Source organism: Rhinatrema bivittatum, chromosome 1, assembly GCF_901001135.1.
Source record: "Rhinatrema bivittatum chromosome 1, aRhiBiv1.1, whole genome shotgun sequence".
Lineage (NCBI taxonomy): Eukaryota > Metazoa > Chordata > Amphibia > Gymnophiona > Rhinatrematidae > Rhinatrema > Rhinatrema bivittatum.
Window position 1 is genome coordinate 275,490,366 of NC_042615.1, and position 27,458 is coordinate 275,517,823.

The 27,458-nt window shown below is 42.9% G+C and overlaps 1 protein-coding gene across 5 annotated transcripts in view; it reads right to left on the reverse strand.

Annotated features, from left to right (window-relative positions):
* The window catches only part of EBF4 (EBF family member 4), a 449,896-nt gene that overhangs the window by 327,234 nt on the left and 95,204 nt on the right, over positions 1-27,458 (reverse strand). For all 5 annotated transcript variants that reach the window (XM_029594987.1, XM_029594972.1, XM_029594978.1 and 2 more), the window contains exon 3: positions 3,174-3,330. In XM_029594987.1, the coding sequence (XP_029450847.1) occupies positions 3,174-3,330 (157 nt within the window). The remainder of the gene's footprint in view (positions 1-3,173; positions 3,331-27,458) is intronic.

The following is a 27,458-nucleotide window of genomic DNA, read 5'->3' on the forward strand; positions in this document are numbered from 1 at the left end:
TCCAGGGTGATCTAGAAAACTATAGATCGGTGACTTCAAAGCTGGGAAAAATCATGGAAATTGTTATAAAGAATAAATTCACAAAACATTTAGGTAGACATGGTTTGATGGGACACAGCCAAGGGAAGTCTTGCCTCACAAATCTGCTACATTTTTTTGAAGTAGTGAATAAACATGAGGACAAAGGTGAACCGGTAGATGTGGTGTATTTGGATTTTCAGAAGGCGTTTGACAAAGTCCCTCATGAGAAGCCTCTAAGAAAACTAAAAAGTCATGTAATAGGAGATGATGTCCTTTTGTGGATTACAAGTTGCTTATAACACAGGAAACAGAGAGTAGGATTAAATGGTCCGTTTTCACAGTGGAAAAAGGTAAACAGTGGAGTGCCTCAGAGGTTTGTACTTGGACTGGTGCTTTTTAAATATATTTATAAATGTTCTGGAAAGGGGTATGATGAGTGAAGTGATAAAATTTGCAGATGACACAAAATTATGCAGAGTAGTTAAATCTCAAGCACTGTGATGAATTGCAGTAGGACCTTGCAAGACTGGAAGATTGGGCTTCCAAATGGCAGATGAAATTTGACGTGGACAAGTGCAAAGTGATGCATATAAGGAAAAATAACCCTTGCTGTAGTAACACAATGTTAGGTTTTATCTTAGGTGTTACCACCGAGGAAAGGGATCTAAGCGTCATAGTGGATAATACATTGAAATCGTCAGCCCAGTGTGCTGTGGTGATCAAAAAAGCAAACAGAATGTTAAAAATTATTAGGAAGGGAATGGAAAATAAAACAGAGGATGTCATAATGCCTCCATGATGAGACCGCATCGTGAATATTGTGTGCAATTCTGGTCTCCGCATCTCAAAAAGGATATAGCTGCACTGGAGAAAGTGTAGAGAAGGGCGATCAAAATGTTAAGGGGCATGGAACGGCTGCCCTATGAGGAAAGGCTAAAGAAGTTAGGGCTGTTCAGTTTGGAGACGAGACAACTGAGGGGGGATATGATAGAAGTCTACAGAATCATGAAAGGATTTGAACAAGTTAATGTAAATCAGTTATTTACTCTCTCAGATAATAGAAGGAGCAGGGGGCACTCCATGAAGTTAGCAAGTAGCTCATTTAAAACAAATTGAAGAAAATTCTTTTTCACTCAGCGCATTTTTAAGCTATGGAATTCATTGCCAGGGGATGTGGTTACAGCAGTTAGTGTAAATGGGTTTTAAAAAGGTTTGGATAAATTCTTAGAGGAAAAATCCATAAACTGCTATTACGGTAATTAATAAGCAATAGTAGCTTGTGATTTATCTAATGTTTGGGTACTTGCGATTTGGATTGGTCACTGTTGGAAACAGGATACTGGGCTTGATGGACCCTTGGTCTGACCCAGTATGGCATTTCTTATGTTCTTATGTACTGTCATTTCCTGTCCCTATGTACCTGTACACTCCTTCTCTGATACATAACAATAAAATTGCCAACTTCAGATGAACAATGGCCTCAACCTGATGCTTATTTTGCTGTACTAGCTGGATATTCCTCTCATACTTAATGTGCTGGATTTCTATTTCATGCTGGTGTATACATTAAGAACATAAGAACACAAGACCTGTCATACTGGGATAGATCAAAGGTCCATCAAGCCCAGTATCCTGTTTCTAACAGTGGCCAAGCCAGGTCACAAGTACCTGGCAGGATCCCAAGGAATAGATAGATTCCAAGCTGCTTCTCCCAAGAATAAGCAGTGGATTTCTGCAACTCTACATTAATAATATTTAATGGACTTTTCCTTCAGGAACTCGTCCAAACCTTTTTTAAATGCAGCTACACTAACAGCTTTCACCACATCCTCTGGCAACAAATTCCAGAGCTATATTGTGTGTTGAGTAAAAAAATATTTTCTCTTATTAGTTTTAAATGTATTACCTAGTAACTTCATTGTGTGTCCTCTGGTCTTTGTACTTTTCGAAAGAGTAAACAACTGATTCTCGTTTACTCGTTGAATTCCACTCACTTTTTTATAGACCTCCCTCAGCTGTCTCTTCTCCAAGCTGAATAGTCCTAACCTCTTTAGCCTTTCTTCATAGGGGAATTGTTCCATCCCTTTTATCATTTTGATCGCTCTTCTCTGTACCTTTTCTATTTCTACTATATCTTCCTTGAGATGTGGTGACCAGAACTGCATTCAATACTCAAGATGAGGTTGCACCATAGAGCGATACAGAGGCATTATGATATTCTCTGTTTTATTCTCCTTCCTTTCCTAATAATCCCTAGCATTCTATTTGATTCCTTGGCTGCTGCTGCACACTGAGCAGAACATTTCAATGTATTTTCAATGATGACTCCTAATGTGGAACTTACATTATGCAGTTAAAGTCTGGGTTACTTTTCCCTAAGTGCATCACTTTGCACTTGTGCAGGTTACATTTAATTTGCCATTTGCATGCCCAGTCTCCCAGTTTTGCAATGTTCTCTTGCAATGTCTCACAATCCTCTTGTGATTTAACAACTTTTAATATTTTTATGTCATCTGCAAATCTGATGACCTCACTTGTTCACTTTTCCAGGTCATTTATAAATATATTAGAAAGCAGTGGTCCCAGAACAGATCCTTGGGGCACTGACAGATCTGTCCCTGTGTTGTCTGGCTTGACCTTTTATCATCCTGTGATGACTCTAAATCTAAAGCACAGGCCTCAAGATAGTCAAATTGGAACATCAGTTTTTTGCCACTTTCACAAATATTCTACATATCTAATCAGTGAGGATCTTAATTTACATGAATTCTGTCCAATTTTTCTCAATCTTGGAAAACTGTAACATTGCCTAGAGTATCCTGTGACATCTCTGTGACTCTTACTGAACCTTTGTAAATTCTGAAATGCTTCCATGCACTCTGCTAGAATTTTGCAAAACTTGTCATATGTTCAGTCAACTTTTAGGCCTGCTTGTGAACATAGCAGTAGTGAACAGGTCTTACAAGCAAAATCTTCCACATTTATTTTTCCCACAAAACTTATTCATTCAGAGCTAACTACTGTAATATAATAAGAACCAGAACAAAATCCCCGCTGACTGGCTACCGTCACGCCAACCTTGCCAGGTCTGCGGAGGTGCGGAATGTCGTGGAGGTAGATTAAGACCAAGGAGGAGGTGGATGGGCTCTTACCCTGTCTTTCTCCACAAAGTCAATGAAGGAAGTCCTCTCGATCTCTACAGGCTGCCCCTGTCGATCATACATGGCCAGGACAAAGTGGAAGAAGTTGGATTTCCTCAAATTGGAAGGAGGCTGTTTCTCGAAGTGAGCCCTTGCCAGGCCGACGCCGCTGCAAAGGAAGCACAAACACCTGTCACATAACATCCTCTTGTGATGAGCAGAGGGGTTCATGACCCTGATAGAAAGTGGTTCTTTAATGAGCAGCAACCTGTTGCCCAAAGAAACCAGGGCTGTTAAAGTAACTATTGCTTTGGGACCAGATAGTATCTCTAATTAACGGATTACAGTAGGGGATTATATAACAATAATAATAATAATGATAATATAAAAACAAGTAGTCAGATATTATTTTTATGAATAAGAGTAATGCAAGTTATTTTGAGCTACTTTTTCTCATTTTCCAGCAGTTTTTTTCGGACTGAAACTCAGCATCCCCCTATTCTCCGGCAAAGGCAGTGATTCGGTGAGCCTCGCTGTCCAAAAGGGTTTTCCTCCCCTTGTTTATGGAAGGCATCTTTTTGACAACAAAGTGCAATGTGGGGTCTTGGAACTGAATGTTCCAGCACATTTCTGTTTTTTCACCTCAGGAACATGCAACCGTGTCCTGGCACTAAAACAATCTAACAGAGGTCCATATTCAGCTGCTGGTCGCAGGATAAAGCTAGCCAGACGACTTTGTCCACTTAACTTTATCCAATATTCACCCCAAATCCATACCCGCTGAATATCCAGCCTGAAGGTCCCCGAACAAAGTTGTCCGGGTAAGTGTAGAACAGCAGTTTACCCAGGCAGAGTTTCAGGGTTTGCTCAGTTAACTCCAAAAGTGAATTAGATAAACCCTTTGAAAATGAACCTTATCGTAAAAGGTCCAGCACTATCGGGTGTGCAGACTGTGCAATTTCATCGGGCAGCACACCTGGGGGTGAAAAATGTGTGTGGGGGGGGGTGGCAGAGATACCCAGCGGGGCCATGGGCAGATCCCACCAGCGGGCAAGGAAAGGCGAGAAAGAGAGGCCCAGCATGAGTGAGGGAGTGTATGTGTGTGAGAGAGTCTGAGTGTGTGTGAGAGAGACAGCCTGTGTGTGTGAGAGAGAAGGCCAAGTGCTAATGGGCATGAACAAGGCAGAAGAGAGAGAGAGAGAGAGGCTAGTGGGGCTGCCAGTGGAGCCTGAAAGGCCTGCCATTGTACTTCTCCCTATCAAAATGGTGTCAGCCACAGGGCCAGCCAGCGCCATTTTTATGTACCAGCAGTTGGGGCAAAAGCTCCTAGGGATTGCTTTTTCCTTGTTTAGGAATTTTGTACAAACAGATAGGATAAAATGCATTTGGGGTGGTGGCTATGTGGCTGAGTGAAGGCCGGTCTGGGGGGGAGCTATCAATTTTTTTAAAGTTTGGATTTCCAGAGGAAGCTGATCTTTTTCCAGCAGGGAAGGACGGCCCAGAGCAGAAACTTGAGAATTTGATGAGGATTGGGGGGGGGGGGAGACTGCACTACCTCATGTTCCCCCTCAAACTATGCCAATGTGAGATAGAGTGTGTGAGAAACAGAGTGTGAGACAGAGAGGAAGACAATGAGGCTGACAGAGATGGTTTCTATTGTGAATTGGTTACTGGGAAAGCAATAAAAATTAAGAGTTAACAAAAACATCTGAATGGGTGATGTGGGAGGGAGCACAATAACTGTTCACACAGGGCAGCAAAAACAGGTAAGCACCAGACCTGTACAGCAATTATTTTCTACTCAAAGTAATCAGCAATCTGTAACTGGTCACCTTAACGAGCTACAAACTGGTGACTTGTAACTGATAACAAGAGCTTCCAGACAAGTAGCCACGTTAGTCCTGTAGTAGCAAAAATGTCATAGAATTATCAATAAGGTTTAATTGTTAATAATTTATCAAGAAATCTGTTAGTCTTTAAGATGCCGTCAGTCTCTGTGGCGTGTTTGGGCAACGAGAGGTCACTGCCGCGGTTAACCTGTTTGTAAGACAAGATGTGAACGAATGCGCATGGATGGCTCCTGGAGATGAGAGCTGGATACAGACTAAAAGAGCGAGAGGAGACGTGCCACCTCCTTTCCCCCTGCTGCACATATCCTTTTCATGAACAAAGGAATAGGAAGCAGAACCGAAGTCAAACCCACCCACCCCATTCTTCACGTCCAAGCAGGTACAGAAAGAGTTCAGTCAGCTGGGGAAGTTTCATGCCGAGTGCTCACATGAGGTTCAGGAACGGCCCATGAATGTTTCATAAGCGTGAAAAAAAAAAACCGGACAGGCCGGGCCTCAGCCTGGGCCGTTCGCCTCAGCGAGAGGAAGGGCGGAAGGGTGAGGATGGGCTGGCGAGGTAACATGAAACTGTCGCCTTATACCTGGTGCTCAAGTCAGCTTGAGAGAAGGGAAGTCATACAGTCGCCACGCTTTAAGATTTCATGACTGAGACAGAGTCTCCTACAGCGAGTTCCCTCATTTATCTTGAATATCTCCCTGCATCTTAGAAAAACAGTAGCGAATGTAATGCATCTGAAAAGGTCTCGGTCAACAGCACTGAGGGCCCGATGTAATAAGGCAGCGCTCAGCGGAGTGCACAGTCTTGCCCCCAGTTGTGCGCACACTTTTTTCTGCACAAAGGGGCCGATGCAATAAATTTGCGTACCCCAAGGGGGCGCCATGCAATTATATAAATTAGGGGGCCGCGTTAGTAAGGAGGCGCTAGGGTTGTTTGTGCGCCCCTAGCGCCTCCTTGCTGACGTGAACCCGATTGGCGTCGGAGGTCCGCTGGTTAGGAAAACCGACGCCGAATTTATCGGCGTCGATTTTCCTAAACACCGCACAGCCGCATAACCAGGGGTTTCAGGAAACAGACGCTTGTCATTCGAGCGTCTGTTTCCTGCACTCGACTGCCAGTGGTTTTTTTTTTTTTCTATTCTTTAACTTTATTTAAGTTTGTTTTTCCTCCTACTTAATATCGTTGCGATATTAAGTGGGAGGCAGTACAGAAAAGCAGTTTTTTCTGTTATTCTTTACTAGTTTAAGAAGTGTCCTCTTATTGCATTAGGGGATTCATTAGTGCCTATTCAACCCATGTCGACTGCCGGTTATACAGTGCGCTCGGCCCCTTACTGTACTGCCGACACAGCAAGGAGTTTTGTGCAGAAAAAAAAAGAGTGCGAATAAAACTGTGCGTCCTGCCTAGCAAACTCGCATGGAAATCCCATGCAAATAAATGCATTACCTGTTACCCCCCAGTGCAAAGAGGTGCGCTGGCTTAACTCCTGGTCAGAGGTGGAGTACAGTTTCCAGGGCTAGGATTGGTCTATGGGCGGAAGCACAGTAACGGGTGCCAGGACCTATGATCAGGATTTATGCACAGAAAACATGCTTGGAGCGCACAAGGCATGTTTTCTGCGCAGAAAGTTAAGAGTTATGCAGACAAAATAAAATATGTTCTGTGCTAAAAGTATTTTCATAGGCATAAATCATATTTTGTGCATGCAAAGCAAGCACAAATCATGACGAGTGCTTTCTTTTTTAAACTTAATATACATTGTAGAGACTCTTCCGAGTTAAAAATGTGCACTCATCCTATGCAAAAGGCCGGGCGTACATGGAAAGTTGGGTTTGTGCGCACATTGTTTAAGTCTGCGCTCTTTTTTTTTTTTACTCTTGATGCATTGACATATTACTAGCTTACTGCACTGGGAATTTAAATAATTTTTAGCCAGTGTGTTAAGAAACTGTGTGCTGAATTTCAATGCACAGTTTTAATGCTTCTCTTATTACACTGGGGCTCTGAATATCAAAGCCTGCCATTAATCCAATCAACGGGTACAACAGAGGAAGACGGGCAGCAAGGCAAGTTTTCCTATCCTAACCCACCACAAGCAGTCACAGCCTCCTCCCCGCCCCCTTCCCGGTCAGCTCTTGGGCACAGGGGCATAAGGGGAGAGTCACAGACCTTGTACAGGGCAGAAAAGATGCACTTTTCAAGGTCCTTAGGCAGGATTTGGTAGCTCCTAGACATTTTTGGTGCCTTCAAACCCCCACCATAAGGGTCTGTTACAGGGTAGTAGAAGACTGTTCTCTGCTGAATGAGATTCAGCAGAACTGGAAGGCAGCAAATCTTACCCAGCCTGCTGCTTCTGAATGTTTGCTACCCTAAGCACAGGCACAATGGCTGCCTACTGACAAATCCAGAGCTGCCGTTGCCGTTTAGGGCTTTAACTTGGTCTGGGACACTTCTGCACACCAGTTCAGCAAAAAGCACCAGGCTGACACTCATTGCCTTTACTGGCACTGCTAAGCAGGTAAACACAAAATCCACGGAAATCTGGCACACAGAGGACAGTGCACCAGCACAGGGTCCAAAGTGCAAAAATAATTCTGTTTCTTCCCACTCGCTCCACACTTCTCAAATAGGTAAGCTCTTTGGGGTGAGTCACCCTTCCTCCCGGGGCCCTCCCAGAATCTTTTGGGTACAAAAATCTTCTTATCTCTTTCTTTCTCTCTCTCTCATTTTCTGTATCTCCCCTCAATTCTCACTCACAGCGAAGCCTTTAGCTGATCTGTGTGGTCAGCCTACAGCTTCTTACTACCTTCCTCTGGCAGGCAGCTTCTCTCTGATCCTCCCCAAAGGATAATCCTCGGCAATACACTGCTTCTAAAGAAATATCTTCCTCCTTGGACTCCGCAGACTCATAATTTCCGTGGCATACCTTGGAATCTCAGGCTTTCTCCCCTCCTGAGCTCCTTTCATTTTCCTCCCAGTAAAGCCTGGCCAACCTCTTTTCCAGGTCCCAGCACCTTCCCTGACTGAGCAGGAAGAGCAGCTTTTCCAGACACCCCGCTGGATGAGAGAGAGCCCATTATTTCTGGTCTTTTCCATGTGGAGGGAAAGACCTCTTCAAATGTCTTCTGCAAGGAGAAAGTGTCACTCCTTCAGCCCTGTGCTAAGGCTGACTCCCAATTCTCCAACCTTCTCTGGATCCTAAGACTGCATCACATGAGTGCAGCAGTTTTATACAAACTCACAACCCTCTCAGTGGGAAGAGTACTCTTCCTTAACACAGCTGCACTACACCGACATCATTACAGGAGCAGGGTCTGCTTCACACCCCTTACATACACGAAGGCCAATTAGGCCAGCTGAAGCCACTGCTCCATTATTGAGAGAACTAGGCACCCCATCACATAGTGATGTGCTGTAGGGGGCTTTAGGAAAACACAAAGTGTTTCACTGAGCAAAGCAGAGCTGGCCAGAGTAAGACATGACTGGCCTCAACCCTTCCCTTTAGGAACCAATCACATCTAAGGGTATGAGGACAATATATGCTGTGGGTCCCTCCATTCCTACAACTACCAGCAAGGGTTCCAATTGCATCAAGCTAAGTAGAGAGAACATGGCACAAATCTACTCTTTTCCCTTACTGTGGCAAAATCAGCATTTATTATCTTCCTGACTACTGAGGTTAGACATTTTTACCAGTGTCCAGACTGCTTCTTGAGCAATAAAATATATTGTTTACTTTATTGTTATCCTTGATATTTCATTTCATATCGTCATCCTGAAGCCAATTACAATAAACATTAAAATACCAGATGATGATACAAAAATAATGCAAAAAACCCCTATATTAAAATACAGAAAATTAAGAAAATTAAAACAAAACAAATACCGCAATAATACAAATGCAGGGCAATGAAAATTTAAATAGCATATGGGGACAGACTCAAAAATGTAAGCATGTACACTCTGGAGGAAAGGCGATAGAGAGGAGATATAAAAGTGACGTTTAAATATCTCAGGTTTCCATGCAAAGGAGGTATGCCTCTTTCAACGGCAAGGAGGCTCTAGAATAGGCTTCGAAATAATCTTAGGGTGGTGGATGCATGGAGCAGCCTCCCAGAGGAGGTGATAAAGACAAAAACAGTATCTGAATTCAAGAAAGAATGGGATAAATACAGGGGATCTCTGAGGGAGTGCTGGGAATTGTAAAGCTAAATTAGTTGGGCACACTAGATAGTCCATGTGGTCTTTTTCTGCCATCGTGTTTCTATGCTCCTCCTATCCAATATACAGAATAAATAAATTATTAACCCCGGAAAGGCCCGTATGAATTTCCAAGCATCGAAACCTGCAACAACTTACTCCAAAAAAATAGCCCATGGTACAGCCTCCACTTCGGCCTTTAAGCCCTTTTTCTACCCATACACAATCCCCAGTAAATGTGTTTTACAACACTGAAAGAACTCCAAAACAATTTTAGAGGATGCCAGCACCTTATCACAAGTTTTAATATATTTCTGGTACATCTTGCAATGAGTGGATGTCAATTTTCCTTGTGCCTCCACTGAAATCATTTAAATCTTTGAGATTCTGCTAAGTTACAAATGAAATGTATTTTTTGGAATGTCATAAGCTCTTTTCTGATCCAACATGCATATGCTCTGTCTTTGCCACCAACTGACCCACTGTGCTAACTTATATAACCATGTCAGAGAACTTACAAAGAGACAATTAAAGAAAATAATAATTTGGAGAAGTAATAGCCGATGAGGTTTTACTTTCGTATGATTTGGTTGTGTTAGCAAAAGCTTTCCAGTTTTGTGGAACAAATAGTAGAGAGTAAAATCTTTAAATATGCCTCCTAGGACCATTTGGATAGAAATGCATTGAATTCTTGGTGAAATTGCTGGAGTACAATTCTTATGTGTCCTCATTCTTCAGGTTTTATGAATATTATTCAATAGGGGTATGCCCTGTATTAACAGTATATAAGAATTAGAGTTAAATTAAATTAAATTCTGCTGCTGGCCATAAAAATAATCCTAAGAAACTGAAAAATAGTTCATAAAGATATGTACAGAAAAAGGTTGCATCTGTTATCCATTACTGCAACTTTTCAGGAAATGATAGCTAAAATAAAGGATAAATATGAATATTTGCAAAAGGAAACCTGGGGAGTTTTCTACGACTTGTAGATTCAGCTGTGTAAGTCTGACTGTGCATGAATATTTTTCTGTTGATGTTTTCTTGTGTGAAAGGGGGTGAGGAAGGATAAGTGGAGGATTAAATTGTTAAAGAAATAAAAGAATAATGTCTTCATTGTTAGTAAACTCCATTGTTTCTTTTTTTCCTGTGCATTTATTTATTTATTCCAAATTTATAAGCCATCTATCAACATTTCTAGATGGTTTCTATAAAAACATTCATAATAAACACAGTTACAAAAAACAATTCAATACAACACAAAACAAAACAGTACAATCCATTAAAATCAAAAGAAAACAAATCAACAATATAAAAATAAAAACAATAAAATACTGAAACAATAAAACATCTTCAATCTTATAAAGTCTGCATTAATAATTATAGATTAAAATCCCACTGAAATAGGAAAGCCATTACCATCTTTCTGAATCTAGGCAACCTACCTTTTGCTTTCAGACATAAGAACATAAGAAAATGCCATACTGGGTCAGACCAAGGGTCCATCAAGCCCAGCATCCTGTTTCCAACAGTGGCCAATCCAGGCCATAAGAACCTGGCAAGTACCCAAAAACTAACGGGCGGATTTTAAAAGCCCTGCTCGCGTAAATCCGCCCAGATTTACGCGAGCCGGCGCGCCTATTTTCCATAGGCCGCCGGCGCGCACAGAGCCCCGGGACGCACGTAGGTCCCGGGGGTTTTTGGAAGGGGGCATGTCAGGGGCGTGCCGGGGGCGGGACCTGATGATGCGGCTTTTCGGGGCGGGGTGCGGCGTTTCGGGGGCGGGACCGGGGGCGTGGCGCCGGCCCGGGGGCGTGGCGCCGGCCCGGGGGCATGGTCCAGGCCTTCGGACCAGCCCCCGGGTCGGAGCACGGCACGCCAGCAGTCCGCTGGCGCGCGTAGATTTATGTCTGCTTCTCGCAGGCGTAAATCTACAGACAAAGGTAAGGGGGGGTTTAGATAGGGCCGGGGGGGTGGGTTAGGTAGAGGAAGGGAGGGGAAGGTGAGGGGAGGGCGAAAGAGAGTTCCCTCTGAGGCCGCTCTGATTTCGGAGCGGCCTCGGAGGGAACGGTGACAGGCTGCGCGGCTCAGCGCGCGCCGGCTGCCCAAAATCGGCAGACTTGCGCGCGCCGATCCAGGATTTTAGAAGATACGCGCGGCTACGCGCGAATCTTATAAAATCCAGCGTACTTTTGTTTGCGCCTGGTGCGCAAACAAAAGTACGCGATCGCGCTTTTTTTAAAAATCTACCCCTAAGTCATGATGGCAAAGTATTCCACAAAGTATTCCACAAAGCTGGATCCTGTAGATAAAACAGGCGTTCTCGTGACTCATCTAAATGTAGTTTGAACGATGGTGTGTTCAACGGCATTTAAGAGACTAATCTCAATTATCTTGTTGGTTGATATCTTGTTGGTTGATATAGTTTTAGTAATGCATTAAAGCAGTGCGGGGCAAGGCCAAGCATCCCTTTAAAAACTACCGGTATTTAATTTATCGAATGTTTGGGGAATACCTGTTTTCTCTTTGGTGACTGTATTTTTGTTTTCTTCAATAAACAGTTCTTAATATAAAAAATAAATAAATACTTCAATAGAAAATTAAAGGAAACATTTTAAGAATTGTATGCAAGCAAAAATTTTAAATTCTGTAGTCTGAAAATTTGATTTGCCAAACCTGCTCCTGTACCGTTAAACTAGTTTGATGTATGCACATTCATTTTTAAGACTGTGGGATTCCAAAACAACATTTCTTTTTACGTTCTCTGCCTGCTTGTTTAGTACTATTGCCTGCAAAGGGAAAAGTGCACAGTGGTGCATTCAGTAAGCAGGAATTGTAAGTGATAGAATCATAAACATTTTCAAAGCAAAACTTTTCCATGCAAATTAAGCACTGCACCCCCTTTTTAAAAATAAATGTGCCCACGTGCACGATGTGAATTTTAGCTGCAGAATCAAAAGCTTTTCAGTTTGGTTTTGTTTAAAATGCACGTACACATAATAAAAGAAAAAAAAAACCTAATATGTAAAGACAACATAGCTTGTTTTAAGAATTGGCTTTGCCCAAGCCTTGATTTAATACAGGGGGCTCTCAGACTCCAGTCCTCGAAGACCACATGCTAATTCTGTTTCCTGGGATATTGGTAATGAATTTTCAGGAGGGCAGTTTATGGTCAATTTACATATTTTCAGCTGTTCTGAAAAACCCAACCTGTTTGTGGTCCTCAAATACTAAAGTTTGAGACTCCTGATTTCACAATTCCCCCCCACAAAAAGGAAGAGTCAGCAGGAAACTGTTACTAAAGTGGGCCAGTATGTCTTGATAAGTGTCCTGCATTTTTGCTAATTATTTGTGGGGTTCTCAATAAACTGCTTTGTTGTGCTAAAGTTCCGGTTGGGTCCAGCGGGGGTCCCGGAGCGACCTCCTGCCACATGACCTACCTGTCACGTGGTAGAGCACAAGATGGCGCCGGTGACCATGTGACAGGGGCTGACCAATGGCAGGGGCAGCCCCTGTGACACAGGCTATCGGCGCCGTGAGGAAATCGCAAAGGAGTGCAGGGATGGCTTCCTGACTCCCCGCTGGACCACCAGGGAGTTTTGGTAAGTCTTGGGGGGGGGTCAGGAGGGGGGGGGTTAAATTTTTATTTAGGGAACCGGGAAACGTATGGACAGATCCACAACTTATGGATTTCTCCATACTTCCATATTGAACGGAATCGACCCTCACCTTCAACGTATCAACGTTTCAACGAAAACGTTTTGCCTGCACATCCCTAATAGACTCTCTACCTGGTAACTGGGACTGGGTATTGGATTAAGTATGAGAATGTGCAATGTCATCTAACATTTACTCAGGATGATAGGAGAAGAAAAGAAGTGATATCTTACAAATACGCTCTATTGCTGGGATATATCCTTAGCAGTTTAGGCTGGATGAGTCAACTGGTCTTTTTCTACTGCCATCTACTATGTTACTGTGTCACATTTATAAACAGGTACTGACTTTTTTGCAGTAGCAAAACAAAAATTGGGGCTGTTGCCAATAAAATCCAAGAACCGATGCAGCTGCTGACAAATATGTGAAACAGCTGCCATGGACTAAAAAAAAGGAAACGGAGATGCCATGGAGCCCTCATGCCTGACACATCCTTGTGTATCCACCCCCGCTTCTGTCTGGCCAGCAAAAGAGTAGCACTTACTTGTGTCTGACTTCTCCACCAGTCTAATGGGTTAAACCACGGTGACGGCAGATCTTGTGAGACTATGGGATCCCTTACATTCAGACCACTATACTGAAGCCAGCTAGTGGAGGAGGCAAACCAGGTGGTCACCAAGAGCTCCAAGATTTCTGGGGCCGCAAAATCCTGCCAGTGTGATGCCACTACTACCACGGCCGATACTGGAGCCACTGCCACCGGTAGTTAAGATGGAGGGGAGGAGGGGCAGGATGACCAAATGTTTATCTACCGTGCCAAATACGCTTGCATCAGGCCTGCAGATGCAGGTAAGCGCCACTGTCCACCTGTCTGCCGGGGGGGGATGAGAAAAGCCAGATGCCAGAGGATGAATTGTGCATGGGGTGGGGGAGCTTCACTGATCCTGGCTCCTTGTTCTTCAGGTTTGTGATGACAAGAAGTGATGTTGCCGCTGCTGCTGTGGCCCGGCTCCACGGCGTCCGGGATTAATTGAGGGATCATGGGATGGGTGAGGGAGGAGCACGGGGAGAAGAGGAGAGAGCAGTTACTCTTCAGGAGGTGGGCTTCAAATTAAAAAAAAAAAAAAAAACTAGGAAAACTGCCATATCCCCCTCCCCCCCCCCATCTCCTTAATGAAATCGCCAGCAGGGGGCTTGCAATAAAATAAGGTACATGGTTATAGGTTTTTGAGGAACCCCCCACTTCTTACTTTCCTTCATTTTCATTCCATTGATTTCGTTATGTGATGCAAGCTCAGGGAGACTGAAGATCTGTTAGCATAATTCCCAAAATGCAATGCAGTCATCTTTTTTTTTTTTTTTTTAGCTCCTCGAAGTAGGATGCATCACGTCACTGATTATTTTCATAAATTATGGTGATGACGACAGCACCGCTTCTTTCATGTTTGGGTTAAAAGGGAGGGAAAAGACTTCAGAGTGCCCATTTAAATCTAGAAGATAAACGCGAGCAACTGAAAATGAGAATGCACTGAGATTTTTGTCTGTTTGTGGATTCCCTGAGGCAGCCCTTATGGACAAAACAGGGGGCCCCATCGGGAATCAGAACTGGTGGCTATGGATTTGGTGATTTTTGGGCAACACTAAAGATAAGCAAATCTTTTTTTTTTTTTTATATGCACAAATCACTGTAAAAGAAGGGGGAAACCGGGGAAGCTGACTGTTGATTCAGCTTTGTTGTTGTGCGAGGTGGTTTGTTCCACTATTGGCACTCTGAAGTCTTTTCCCAAATATGAAAGAAGCGGTATTGTCATAACTGGAATGTATGAAAATAATTGATGAAGTGATTTTTGTGTTTATCTCTGAATTATGTTTCACCTCCTCCAGAGTTCCTTTGGTGACTTGTTTCAGATTATGTGTACATTTTATGCTATTTCATTTTTCTTTCTAATGATGAAATACTATTTAAAAAAAAATAAAAATAAAAGCTATTGAAATCAGGCTTTGCCGTGCTCTAGGAAGATTTGCAATGCTGGAGTCAGAAGTAGAGGCTCAGCATAGCTTCAGCAGATGAAAGGAATGACTGTAGAATAAGTGGTGTATATTTCAGTGGATCAATAAACAATAACTAAAATGATAAGTAGTTTACAATACTCTTCATAAATACCAATAGATACTAACATGCAGGGCTGGATTTAAGATTATGGCACCAATTAGCAGAAGGCCAGGGATGAGGTGGTCTCTCCCCCGGAAATCAGAGACTAGCGAGCCAAGGTCCAGATTTTGGCAGCTTGGACATGGGCCTATGTTGTCTATGCCCAAATCCAGCCCTGTTAGCAAGGTCGGTTGGCAGAACAAAGATATTCAACACCACCCAGTGATAATTTTCTAAATAAAAAAGGAATTGGTCAGATTCAGCTGCAGCCTCCATCATCCACTGTTTCCCAATGGGGAAAAGGAAGCAAGTTCACACCATAGCATGTTCTTTTGGAAGGCAAACATATTTGTATAATAACTGTTTATGTAGTATCAAACATACAATATTTTATCTTTTTTTAAATGTTTTTCATTAAGTTATGGGCATACCTAGACTTGTTATTTTGTTTTGTATAAGATTATAGTGAATAAGATAAAAGTGATTATCTTGATGCATACATTGTCTATCAGATAACCACCTTAGCAAAATGGACATTGTTTATCTTTTTATATGAAATGCACTTATTTTAGGTCCTTTTTATGCTTTCCAACATATGGAATATGGAATGAAATATGTACAAGAGATTGATGTCCATCCATCCAGTCTGTTTGTAGGCACAATAAATCTCCAATAAAATGAGAGAAATTCACCAAATTTGGCAAGCAGAAAGCAAATGCAAATATCTCATGTAAGTTTGAAAACCAGAAACATCAGATCAATATTTTCAGAAAACCAAGCCTTCAAAAAAGAACCTACTCCTTTCTATGAGGAACTGTTAGAATGCCAATCAGCACTCCATTCCAAATGTCAACCCCGCCAACACACACACACACACACACACACACATGTTCTTCTAGCATTTTACCACAGAATAACACAGGCAGAGAGAGACAGAGACAGGGAAAATAATTGCAGCAACTGGCAACAAATGACATAAGTACACTCCCACCATCCACACACACCCACACCAATCGATCCACATACACCTCCCACACATAATCCAACAACCCCAGCACACAACTCTTCCACACACTTTGAACTTATATACAATCCCTCCATACAAACACACACATACAATCCCCACCTACAAACACACACACACTCACTCACAACCACATTCACAGGCTACAAAACAAACATACCCACAAAAAAATCACACCCCACAACCCCCTACATATAAACCCTTCAGAAACAATCCCCCACCAATCCAAAAACACCCCCATACATCCATCCTCCTGAACACCCCAAACACATACATACTAAACAAAGTCCTATACCCCCACATACACATGATCCCCAGACACACAACTCTACCATCTATGCCCACCCAACCACACACACACATATATACATACAGACACCCACCCAAAATACCACCGAACTCCACACACATTCTATCCGATATACCCCATCTGTACCTTCCATTCCCCCCAAACACACACCTCTAACCATCCGCATACCCTATTTATAATGTCATGCCTCCGCATGCCTTCCCCACTTGTTTTTAATTCTCTTAAGGCATCACTATTTTGCATGGAGCTCATTTCCCATCAGCCACAGTAATGCCGTTCAGTCACTTTCAGGCATTTGTAACCTATCATTAAAATCATCTATTGTACCTGAAGGCTGGCCAATGTGATACCGATCTTTAAAAAGAGCTCCAGGGATGATCCGAGAAGTTATAGACTGGTGACACTGAATTCAATGCTAGGAAATATCACAGAAACTATTGTAAAGAATAAAATCACAGTTGCTACAGAAAGGCCTGGTTTAATGGTACATAGACAGCATTGATTTACACGAGGGAATGGATTTACACGAGGGAAGTCTTGCCCCATCAATCTGATACATGTTTTGAAGAGGTTAATAAACATGTGGATAAAAGTGAGCTGGTTAATATAGTGTATTTTGGATTTTTAGAAGGCATTTGATAAAGTCCCCCATGAGAGACTCCTGAGAAAAATAAAAAGTCACAGGATAGGAGGCGATGTCCTGTTGTGGATTGCAAACCTGTTAAAAGACAGGAAACAGCGAGTGTGAATAAATGATCAGTTTTCTCATTAGAAAAAGATAAACAGTGGAGTGCCTCGGGGATCTGATCTGGGACCAGTGCTTTTTGATATATTTATAAATGATCAAGTGAGGTGATTAAATATGCAGATGACACAGTATTTTTAGGAGTAGTGAAATTGCAAGCAGATTGTGAGAAATTGTAGGAAGACTTTGTGAGACAGGGAGATTGGGAATCCAAAGAGCAGATGAAATTCAATGTAGACAAGTGCAAAGTAATGCACATAGGAAAAGTAATCCACACTATAGTTACACAATGTTAGGTTACATATTGGGCATTACAACCCAGGCAAAGGATTTGGATGTCATCGTGGACAATATCTTGAAATCCTCATCTCAGTGTGCAGCAGCAGTCAAAAAAGCAAACGGAATTTTAGGAATTCTTAGGAAAGGCATGGAGAATAAAACAGAGAATGCCATAATACCTATGTGTCACTCCATTTTGAGACTGCACTTAGAGTACTGTGTGCAATTCTAGTCGCTGCATCTCAAAAAAGATATAGTTGCACTGGAAAAGGTACAGAGAAAATGGTAAAGGAGATGGAATGGCTACCTTATGAGGAAAGGCTAAAGAGGTTAAGGCTGTTCAGCTTGGAGAAGAGATGGCTGAGAAGGGTTATGATAGAGGTCTTGAAAGAGAATGGGTAAATGTGAATCGATTATTTACTCTTTCAAATAATAGAAAAATTAGGGGACACTCCATGAAGTTAGTAAGTAGCACATTTAAACAAATCGGAAGATTATTTTTCACTCAATGCTCAATTAAACTCTGGAATTAATTGCCAGAAGATATAGTAATGGCAGCTAATGTAGCTGGGTTTAAAAAATGTTTGAACAAGTTCTTGGAGAAATCTATAAACAGTTATTAACCAGATACACTTAGGAAAAGCCAATACTTATCCCAGGGCATTAGCACCATGAATTCTATCTACTGTTTGGGATCCTGCCAGGTACTTGTTACCTGGATTGGCCTCTGTTGGAAACAGAATACTAGGTTTGAAGTACCCTTAGTCTGACCCAGTATGGCAATTATTATGTTCTTATGTGTTGGATTTGAACCAGCATACTAGGGTGAAAGATACTTCCTGTGCCAAATCTGGTTTTCCCATTTCTCAGAGTATGCCAATAATGGAACATGCAGGTTTTACCTTCTCATAGTGAACAAGTGTTTGCCTCCTACAACTAAATGAGGTGCACGTCAATGAGCAAGTAAGGCTGGGCTACTGAGCACTTTGTCTTCAAGGGCAACAAACGGGTCTGGTTTGCACGATGTCCACAATGTCTATGTTTTAACTATTGTTTTTCATTAGCTGTATCTCTGCTTAGTAAAGGGTTCCTCTATAAGCGGAGTTTAAATACTTTTTCAATAAATTAACTAATGTTTGCATTTACTTGGTCTAAGATGCCCATTAGTTTTAGTTATCCTGACAATCAAACCTGTTTCTGGCCCTTGAAGATGGAAGTTGAGAACCATAGTAAAGGAAGCTCTTCCAAAAGAATACAGGTGGCATTTCCCCTCTGAAGAAAGGCTGTCAAAACACTGCATCATTTGGCACATTTGAAGTACAATAAGCACAGTCGGTATGAACAGAGCCACGCTGAATGATAAATATTACACATTTTCAAAAAATAATATTGTAAAAATATGTATGGCCCCTGCTTAGCTACTAGAGGTAAATTAGAGTATAATAAAATTATGTCTACATCTTAACACTGAGAATCTTTCAGCAGTGGAGGGTTCACTAAAAGTTCGCAGGGAGTGTTTGTCATGTGCTACTGTTAGGAACCTTCCAGCAAAGAAGGTACAGAAGGAGTTCAGGGGGATGTATGTATGTACTAGGAGTGACAGGGTGGTTCTTACCCCAAAAGGAGATGGGACAAGTTAAAGTCGTATAAAACTGCCTCCCACTAGGCACAGGGAGGAGTTCTAGGATAGATTTTTGGAGCTGGTGTTCCCACAAGCATTGGAGGTGGAGTTGGTCTGAAGATTTGGTCTGTGAAGTGTTGTGTAATGAAGCTCTGGAAGGAGGAGAGGTCAACCAGAAGACGTTGCCCTTGCCTGACATGCCAGCTCCGCAAAGGTCTTTTGCATTGTCCAGAATCTGGTCCCGGGAAGTCTGCCACTAGGAGAAAATGGAAGGATTTTCCTGGGTCCATCTGCTGAAGTGTGAGTACTGGGAGAAAGACCAAGAGAGACTCTGTAACTTTTACTGGGGCCGCAGATGACCTGGGAAAGAAGGAACAGAGGGCTAACCTTGGAAGCGACTTACAATACATGAGATCTGCCTATCTGAAGGATAATTTTAGAAAAATATGGAACTGTGTTATTTGTATCTGGATTTGCCTGTTATTTCTTTTATGAATTTTGTGGTACTTGCTGAAACTGAATTATTCTTTCAAGTATACTTTCTTTCTGTTTGGAGCACCAACTTGGTTTGGACTGAGTTTATTTTAAAGGTAACCTCTGCCCAGTTTGGCTTTGGAGGAGAGATTGGTCCCATTCTACGGGATCCAGAGATCTGTTTCCCCCACCTGGGAAGGGGACCCCTGGCTGGGAGTGGGGGGATTACACATGTAATTTCTGTATAAACAGAGAGGTGATGAGCAGAAGGATGCCAATATTGCTCTAGATCACAGGGTGTTCAGGAGGCAGGGGAACTATTTCCCTCCCATCTCAATTTATCTTAGAACCCTGAACCTTGACATTATCATAATGAAAGTCGGAAAAGTCATAGCATGTAGGCTCGCTAAGTGGCTCTGGGACAAGTGCTGTGCAGTATCAAGACCTGGATTTGATTCCCGGGCCAAGTGTCTTCTCCCTGTGCCGGCCAGGACTCGGGATATTGCAGAGACAGTGCTGACAGCCCCTGGTAGGAGGGAGCCTCAACCATCACTCAACAACACCTGGTGGCCAGATTTCAGGGTCTAAGTAGGCTGGGTTCCATAGAGAGCTACATTCTGTGGGCCATGGCCAAGGACTGTGACTATGATGACTGGGTAGTGTTGAGAGGGGAATATAAAACACTACAGGTAGTTGCAAATGAAAGTAAAAGACAGCGTAGCCCAAGAGAGGCTGTTTACAATTGAACAATTGAGCCAAGGAGCAGGAAGAAACTGCTGGGCAGAAAAAAAAAAGACATACTCTTGTCAGGAAAAACTAAAGGGGCCTGATTTACATGGTGCCCGTGGGAAAATAATACATCCCAGAATGCACTGAGACTGGGTCACCTGAAACCAGTTGGAAACCTAGCAAAAACAGCTTGCAGCAAAACATGGCACATCACAATGAGGTGTAACCAAAAACATAACTTCCACTGGGACACTTCCTTCCCATAATCGCACTTTAGATTTATGGTTGATTGATTATAGTACTTAGAGATAGTGAGACAGATAGGTACATACATACATAAACTGAAATGGAGATAGATATTTACAGGAATAGAAGCTGTAGAGATAGAAAAGAAGAGACAGTCTAATGAAAGAGGATGTCACTTCATCAAGGTTAAGGAAAGAGTTCTACAGTGGAGGAGGAAATGATATGGACAGAGTTAAAGCCGTAGAGAGCTGTTGCGCGAGAAAGAGACAGTGCATGTTTGCAGTTAAAAAGAGTGATGTCTGGAAGTCATGTGAATTGCATTACCAGCGAGAAGCCTTTTGGAATGAAACCGAGAGCATAATACTGCCAAGAGAAGGTTAGATGATTATGTCAAGTGTCAGCTGTTACATTTCTTGAAATAATTAAAATGTACTTGTTCCACCCTAGAAAAGAAATATGTGTATGTGGGGGGAGGGGGAGACTTGTAAACTGGAGCTTGCTGTGTTGCCATGCTGGGGAAAGGTACAACAGTCATTCATGCAGCTACATGGGGACAGAAGAACCAAGAGAAGAAGTTTAAGGAAAGAGGACAAAGTTGCACACCTCCTCTGCAGTGTATCAGCCATTTACATCCACGTGCAACAGTTAAAAGAAGGCTATTATTCTGAAATGGCATCGATGGCACCATTCTGTCTCTCACCTGTACCTTCTACAATGGCTATCATATGCACACATTTAGAGTATATATTAGGGCAGGGCTTCCCAAAGCTGTCCTGGCGACCCCACAGCCAGTCAGGTTTTCAGGATATCCACAACGAATATGCATGAGAACAATCTGCATATCACGGAGACTCAGTATGTGCACACTTACATCATGCACATTCGTTGTGGATATCCTGAAGATCAGACTGGCTGTGGGGCACCCCAGAACAGGTTTGGGAAGCCCTGGGCTAGGGGCTGAGCCCCTGCTCTCTTTGCTCACCAGCCCTGCCAATGGGCTCTTTGCTCTGGACTCTTATGTTCCTGCCTAGGTGGAAAATGCAAGGAATAGCAGGCTGGGGCAAGTGATTTTAACAAAAAAAAAGGGCGGGGAGAGGGCTTTAGAAGTCTCCACTTGACCCTTCCTTTTTCCTTCCCCTTCCCCTGAGCGTGCATGGATGTTAAGGGAACTACCAACCAAGAGAAAGAGGTAACTGCATGCCAGCTTCCAACAGCATGTTTTAGGACTCCAGGAGATGGATGTGTACTGGCTCCGTTGGGGTGGAAGAATGGCAGCAGGTGTCTGTGTGCAGAGGGAGCTTCAGTAGTGAAAGGTGTGGGTCAGAAGGCATGCAGGGGATGCTGCACATGGTGGTGGGGTATGTGTTTACAGTAGAAGGTGGTGGTGGTGATAGTGTAGGTGGTATCTGTTATGGGCTAGATGTGGGTATGTGAACTGGTGCAAGAGAATGTGACACCCTAGGCAAACCTTGAATCATGCACCCCCACCCCCAGCTTACCTATTGGAGGCAGCTCCAGAACAGGGCTCCCTTCTTTGGCAGTACTGGCTTTCCCTCTCTGGGCCTCGTGCTTGTTGTATTTTGCCCCCCCCCCCCCCCCCCCCCCAATTTTGGTGGTCTAAGCAACCCCTTAATTTGCCTAATGGAAGAACAGGCCCTGGAAGGGTGCACTTTTTCCAACTTGTATACTCCCCCCCCCTACCCTTCTCCTCCCCACCCATGTGGGGATGGTGTGTGTGATGTGGGAAAGGTTTAGGGTATGAGAGTTGACGTGGGATGTGTGAATGGTGTCAGAAAGTGAGTGGTGGGTATATTTGTCAGGATGTTTGTGTGTGTGTATGTTGGAGGATTGAACTTGGGTGGGAAAACGATTCCTATTTTTCCTCCACCTCCCTCCTATCCCTCTCCTTCCCCCTAAGAGTGTATATGAGGGTGAGTGTGTGTGTGTGTGTATGTGCATGTACTTTTCTGTCCTTTCATCACACTTCACTCTCCATTTTGTCCTTACCATTTCACCCTCTCCTCCGCATGTGTGTGTGGGGGGAAAGAGGAAGGTAAGATGTTATGTGTGTGTTGTGGGTGATGGGTGGATGCATTGGGGGGGGGGGGGGTTCACACTTTCCCTTATGAGCACTCTACATTCTCCCCTTCCTTCCATCTGTGTGTGGGGTAGGTGCATATGTTATGGGGTTGGTGTTTGTGATGTGAGAGGTGCATTGGATGTGTGTATTTATGCATTCTCCTCCTCACACTCTCTAGTTTGTACCCCAACACTTTTCATTTGACCCCTCTCCTCCCGTGTGTGTCTGGGGGAGGGGGAGGAAGTGAGTGTGTATATATATATGTGTGTCTATGTGTTCTAACCCCTTTGGGCTCTAAGAACATAAGAACATGCCATACTGGGTCAGACCAAGGAACCATCAAGCCCAGCATCCTGTTTCCAACAGTGGCCAATCCAGGCCATAAGAACCTGGCAAGTACCCAAAAACTAAGCCTATTCCATGTTACCGTTGCTAGTAATAGCAGTGGTTATTATCTAAGTCAACTTAATTAATAGCAGGTAATGGACTTCTCTTTCAAGAACTTATCCAATTCCTTTTTAAACACAGCTATACTAACTGCACTAACCACATCTTCTGGCAACAAATTCCAGAGTTTAATTGTGCGTTGAATGAAAAAGAACTTTCTCAGATTAGTTTTAAATGTGCCACATGCTAACTTCATGGAGTGCCCCTAGTCCTATTATCCGAAAGAGTAAATAACCGATTCACATCTGCCCGTTCTAGACCTCTCATGATTTTAAACACCTCTATCATATCCCCCCTCAGCTGTCTCTTCTCCAAGCTGAAAAGTCCTAACCTCTTTAGTCTTTCCTCATAGGGGAGCTGTTCCATTCCCTTTATCATTTTGGTTGCCCTTCTCTGTACCTTCTCCATCGCAATTATATCTTTTTTGAGATGCGGCGACCAGAATTGGCGATACAGAGGAATTATGACATTTCCCGTTTTATTCACCATTCCCTTTCTAATAATTCCCAACATTCTGTTTGCTTTTTTGACTGCCGCAGCACACTGAACCGACGATTTCAATGTGTTATCCACTATGACGCCTAGATCTCTTTCTTGGGTAGTAGCACCTAATATGGAACCCAACATTGTGTAATTATAGCATGGGTTATTTTTCCCTATATGCATCACCTTGCACTTGCCCACATTAAATTTCATCTGCTATTTTGATGCCCCATTTTCCAGCCTCACAAGGTCTTCCTGCAATTTATCACAATCTGCTTGTGATTTAAATACTCTGAACAATTTTGTATCATCTGCAAATTTGATTACCTCACTTGTCATATTTCTTTCCAGATCATTTATAAATATATTGAAAAGTAAGGGTCCCAATACAGATCCCTGAGGCACTCCACTGTCCACTCCCTTCCACTGAGAAAATTGTCCATTTAATCCTACTCTCTGTTTCCTGTCTTTTAGCCAGTTTGTAATCCATGAAAGGACCTCGCCACCTATCCCATGACTTTTTATTTTTCCTAGAAGCCTCTCATGAGGAACTTTGTTAAATGCCTTCTGAAAATCCAAGTACACTACATCTACAGGTTCACCTTTATCCACATGTTTATTAACTCCTTCAAAAAAGTGAAGCAGATTTGTGAGGCAAGACTTGCCTTGGGTAAAGCCATGCTGACTTTGTTCCATTAAACCATGTCTTTCTATATGTTCTGTGATTTTGATGTTTAGAACACTTTCCACTATTTTTCCTGGCACTGAAGTCAGGCTAACTGGTCTGTAGTTTCCCGGATCGCCCTTGGAGCCCTTTTTAAATATGGGGGTTACATTAGCTATCCTCCTGTCTTCAGGTACAATGGATGATTTTAATGACAGGTTACAACTTTTTACTAAAAGGTCTGAAATTTCATTTTTTTAGTTCCTTCAGAACTCTGGGGTGTATACCATCCAGTTCAGGTGATTTACTACTCTTCAGTTTGTCAATCTTCTCTCCCTCCTGTGTTATGTGTAGGTGGGAGCAGTGTGGGTTAATGGTTTGTATGTGTTATGAAGCTGGAATGTGTGTTGGAGAGGGCGAAAGTGGCAGGGATATAGTTCAATGGGGTGGGAACAACCCCCATCTCCCCTTCTCTTTTCTAGCCCTATTCCTTCCTTTACTTTTGTTTGTTTGTGTCCATTTGGGAGTGTAGGGATGTGTGTGTGATGGCGTAGGAGAGTATGCGAGCTGCTGGTATGAGGGGGCTGAGTACAGGGAGAGGTAGAGATTGGGGGTTTGAATGTGTATGTATGTTATGAGTGGTGTTTTGGGAAGGTAATTGTAGATAGTTTTGAGGAAATGTATTTATTTATTTATTTATTTAATATAATATAATTTATTTAATATAATTTATATACCGGAGGTTCCTGTATAATATACATATCACCCCGGTTCACAAGTGAGGATTGGGAGTGTTTGAGTGATGGAGAGGTTGGGGGTGTGGTATGGGGATGGGGGATGGGGATAGAAAGATGTGGAGGGGTATGTGTGCATGTTTAAGGAGAGTGGGGAGAATGAGGGTGGGGAGTGTGTGTGTATGAGGAGAATATATGTAAGAGTGGGGGATATGTGTGAATATTTGGGGATTGTGGGGAGAGTGAGGGTGGGAGTGTGTGTGCTGGGGATATGTGTGTAGAGTTAGGGATGTAGGGATGTGTATGTGTGTGTAGAGCTGGTGGTGTAGAGGATGTGGGTGTGTGTATAGTGGGATGTGGTGGTATGGAGGGTATGTAGGGGTGTGGCTTGGTGGTATGAAGGAGACTAAGTGTGTAGGGGGAGATGGAATTCAGTGTGTATGAAGGTGTCTGTGTTTTGGGGCTTTTGTTTGGAGAGTAAATGTAAGATGATGTTGAGGTATGTGTATGCAGGTTGGTGGTGTGTAGGTGATGGCTGGGTCAGGGTATGTGGGTGGAGAGTGTGGGGTATATGTGTGTGTGCTTGGGATGTGTGGGGGAGTAAGATTAGGAGTGAATGTGTGTCAGGGGGATGTGTCTCTGTTGTCAGGAGTGTTTGTATGTGGGTGTGTGTATGTGTGTGTGCGCGCATGAGTGTATGGGTGGGTGGCAAGGGAGTGGGGCATGTATGTGTGAAGAGTTGAGAATGTAGAGGTTTGTGTTTGTATAGGGGAATGGTATGTATGTAGGGGTGTGCTGATGTAGGGGTTGTGTGTGTGTATGGGGGAACTGGGGGATAATGGTATGTGAGTGTGTGTGTGTGTGTTTTGGGGAGGATTGAGAGAGAAGTTGTAAGTGGTGTTGGGAAGGGTGTTAGGGTTGGAAGTGTAAGTGATGGAGAGGTTGGGATGTGTGGAGGAAATACTGGGGTATGTGCGTATGGAGGGGAGAGTGGGGAGTATGTGTCTGAGAACGTGTGCAAAGAGAGAAGAGGGCGTGTCAGGGAAGAATGAGAGGGTGGGAGTGGGAAGTAGGAAATGTGTATGCGGGTGGGATGTGGGGATTTGGGAGGGGAGAAAGAGTGGGTGGGGGTGAGTACTCTCCCTCAACATCTCCCCTCTCTGCCTCCTACCCCTTCCATCCTTTCTTCTCCACCTCACTCTCCCATTACTCCCACCTTTCCCCCTGCCCAACCCCAGCCTCATTCCACCCTTCACCTCTCTCTCCCACTACTCTCACCCATTTCCTCCCCCCACCGACTCTGGCAATCCTCTCCCTCTCTAAACCCTCCCCATTCACCTCTTCCTGTCCCTTTCTTCCCTCCCTATACCCACCCCCTACCCTTGGGCTCAGACCTGGTTTTCCTGCTGCTGGTGGGGATTGGGAACCCCACCAGTCCTTCTTCTGCTGCTGCTGCTGCCACTACTCTCTCTCTCTCTCTCTCTCTCTCTCTTGTGCTGGTGGGGCCTGGGAAACCCCTCCAGCCTTTCCTCTACCAACATCACTGCCCCTCTCTCTCTCCTTCACTGATGGGTCCCAGGAAACTCCCATCAGCCTTTCTGATGTTGGAACCACTGCAGTCACTGTCTCCATGGTGCCACTGCAGTCACTGTCTCCATGGTGCCACTGCAGCTTTGGCTCCCTCCCTACTTGCAGCCCCTCTCACTGCTCCAGGTGATATCACCATGTTTTAGACACTCCGCAATGCTCAGCCAATGACTCTAATATTTTTATAATACAACAAGATATATATATATATATAGATATATATAGATATAGATATATATAGATATATATCTATATATATATATATTATTTATTTATTTATTTTTAGATTTTTATATACCGGTGTTCCTGTATTAAAATACAGATCACATCGGTTTACATTGAAACATAAAAATTACGCCAAGAGGCGGTACATATAACAAGGTTATAGAACTTGGAAAACATGGAAAACAGGTTCGAAAAATAACATTGAGAAAATTGTATAGTCTCTTTGAGAAACCAAATCATAAAATAAGGCGTAATTGTCTAAGATAAATGTGATCTATATATTTATATATATATATATATATATATATATGTATATATATGTATATATATATATATATATATACATATATATATATATATATATATGTATATATATACATATATATATATATGTGATCTATATATTTATATATATATATGATCTATATATATATATAAAATATATATATATATTGATATATATATATATAGATATATATAGATATAGATATATATATATATACACACACACACACACCCATGCTGCACCTTTTATGTAAGATTACATCCTTCAACTTCATCTACCTCTCTCCATCCCTTTATTGCAATGTACATTCTGACCAATTTAAAATACTGAGGACCAATCTTTTTTAAAATTTTGAAATGGGTTTGATCTGTGAGAGAAAAGGATCTGGAGATATTGACATCTGGATTCATGTTGGGATTCCCTAGATAAGCAAACTGGCATGGTTCAGAGGAAAAGCACAGATGGGGTGACCATTCCACGTGCTAGTCAGTGGCTGGGCGTTTTAC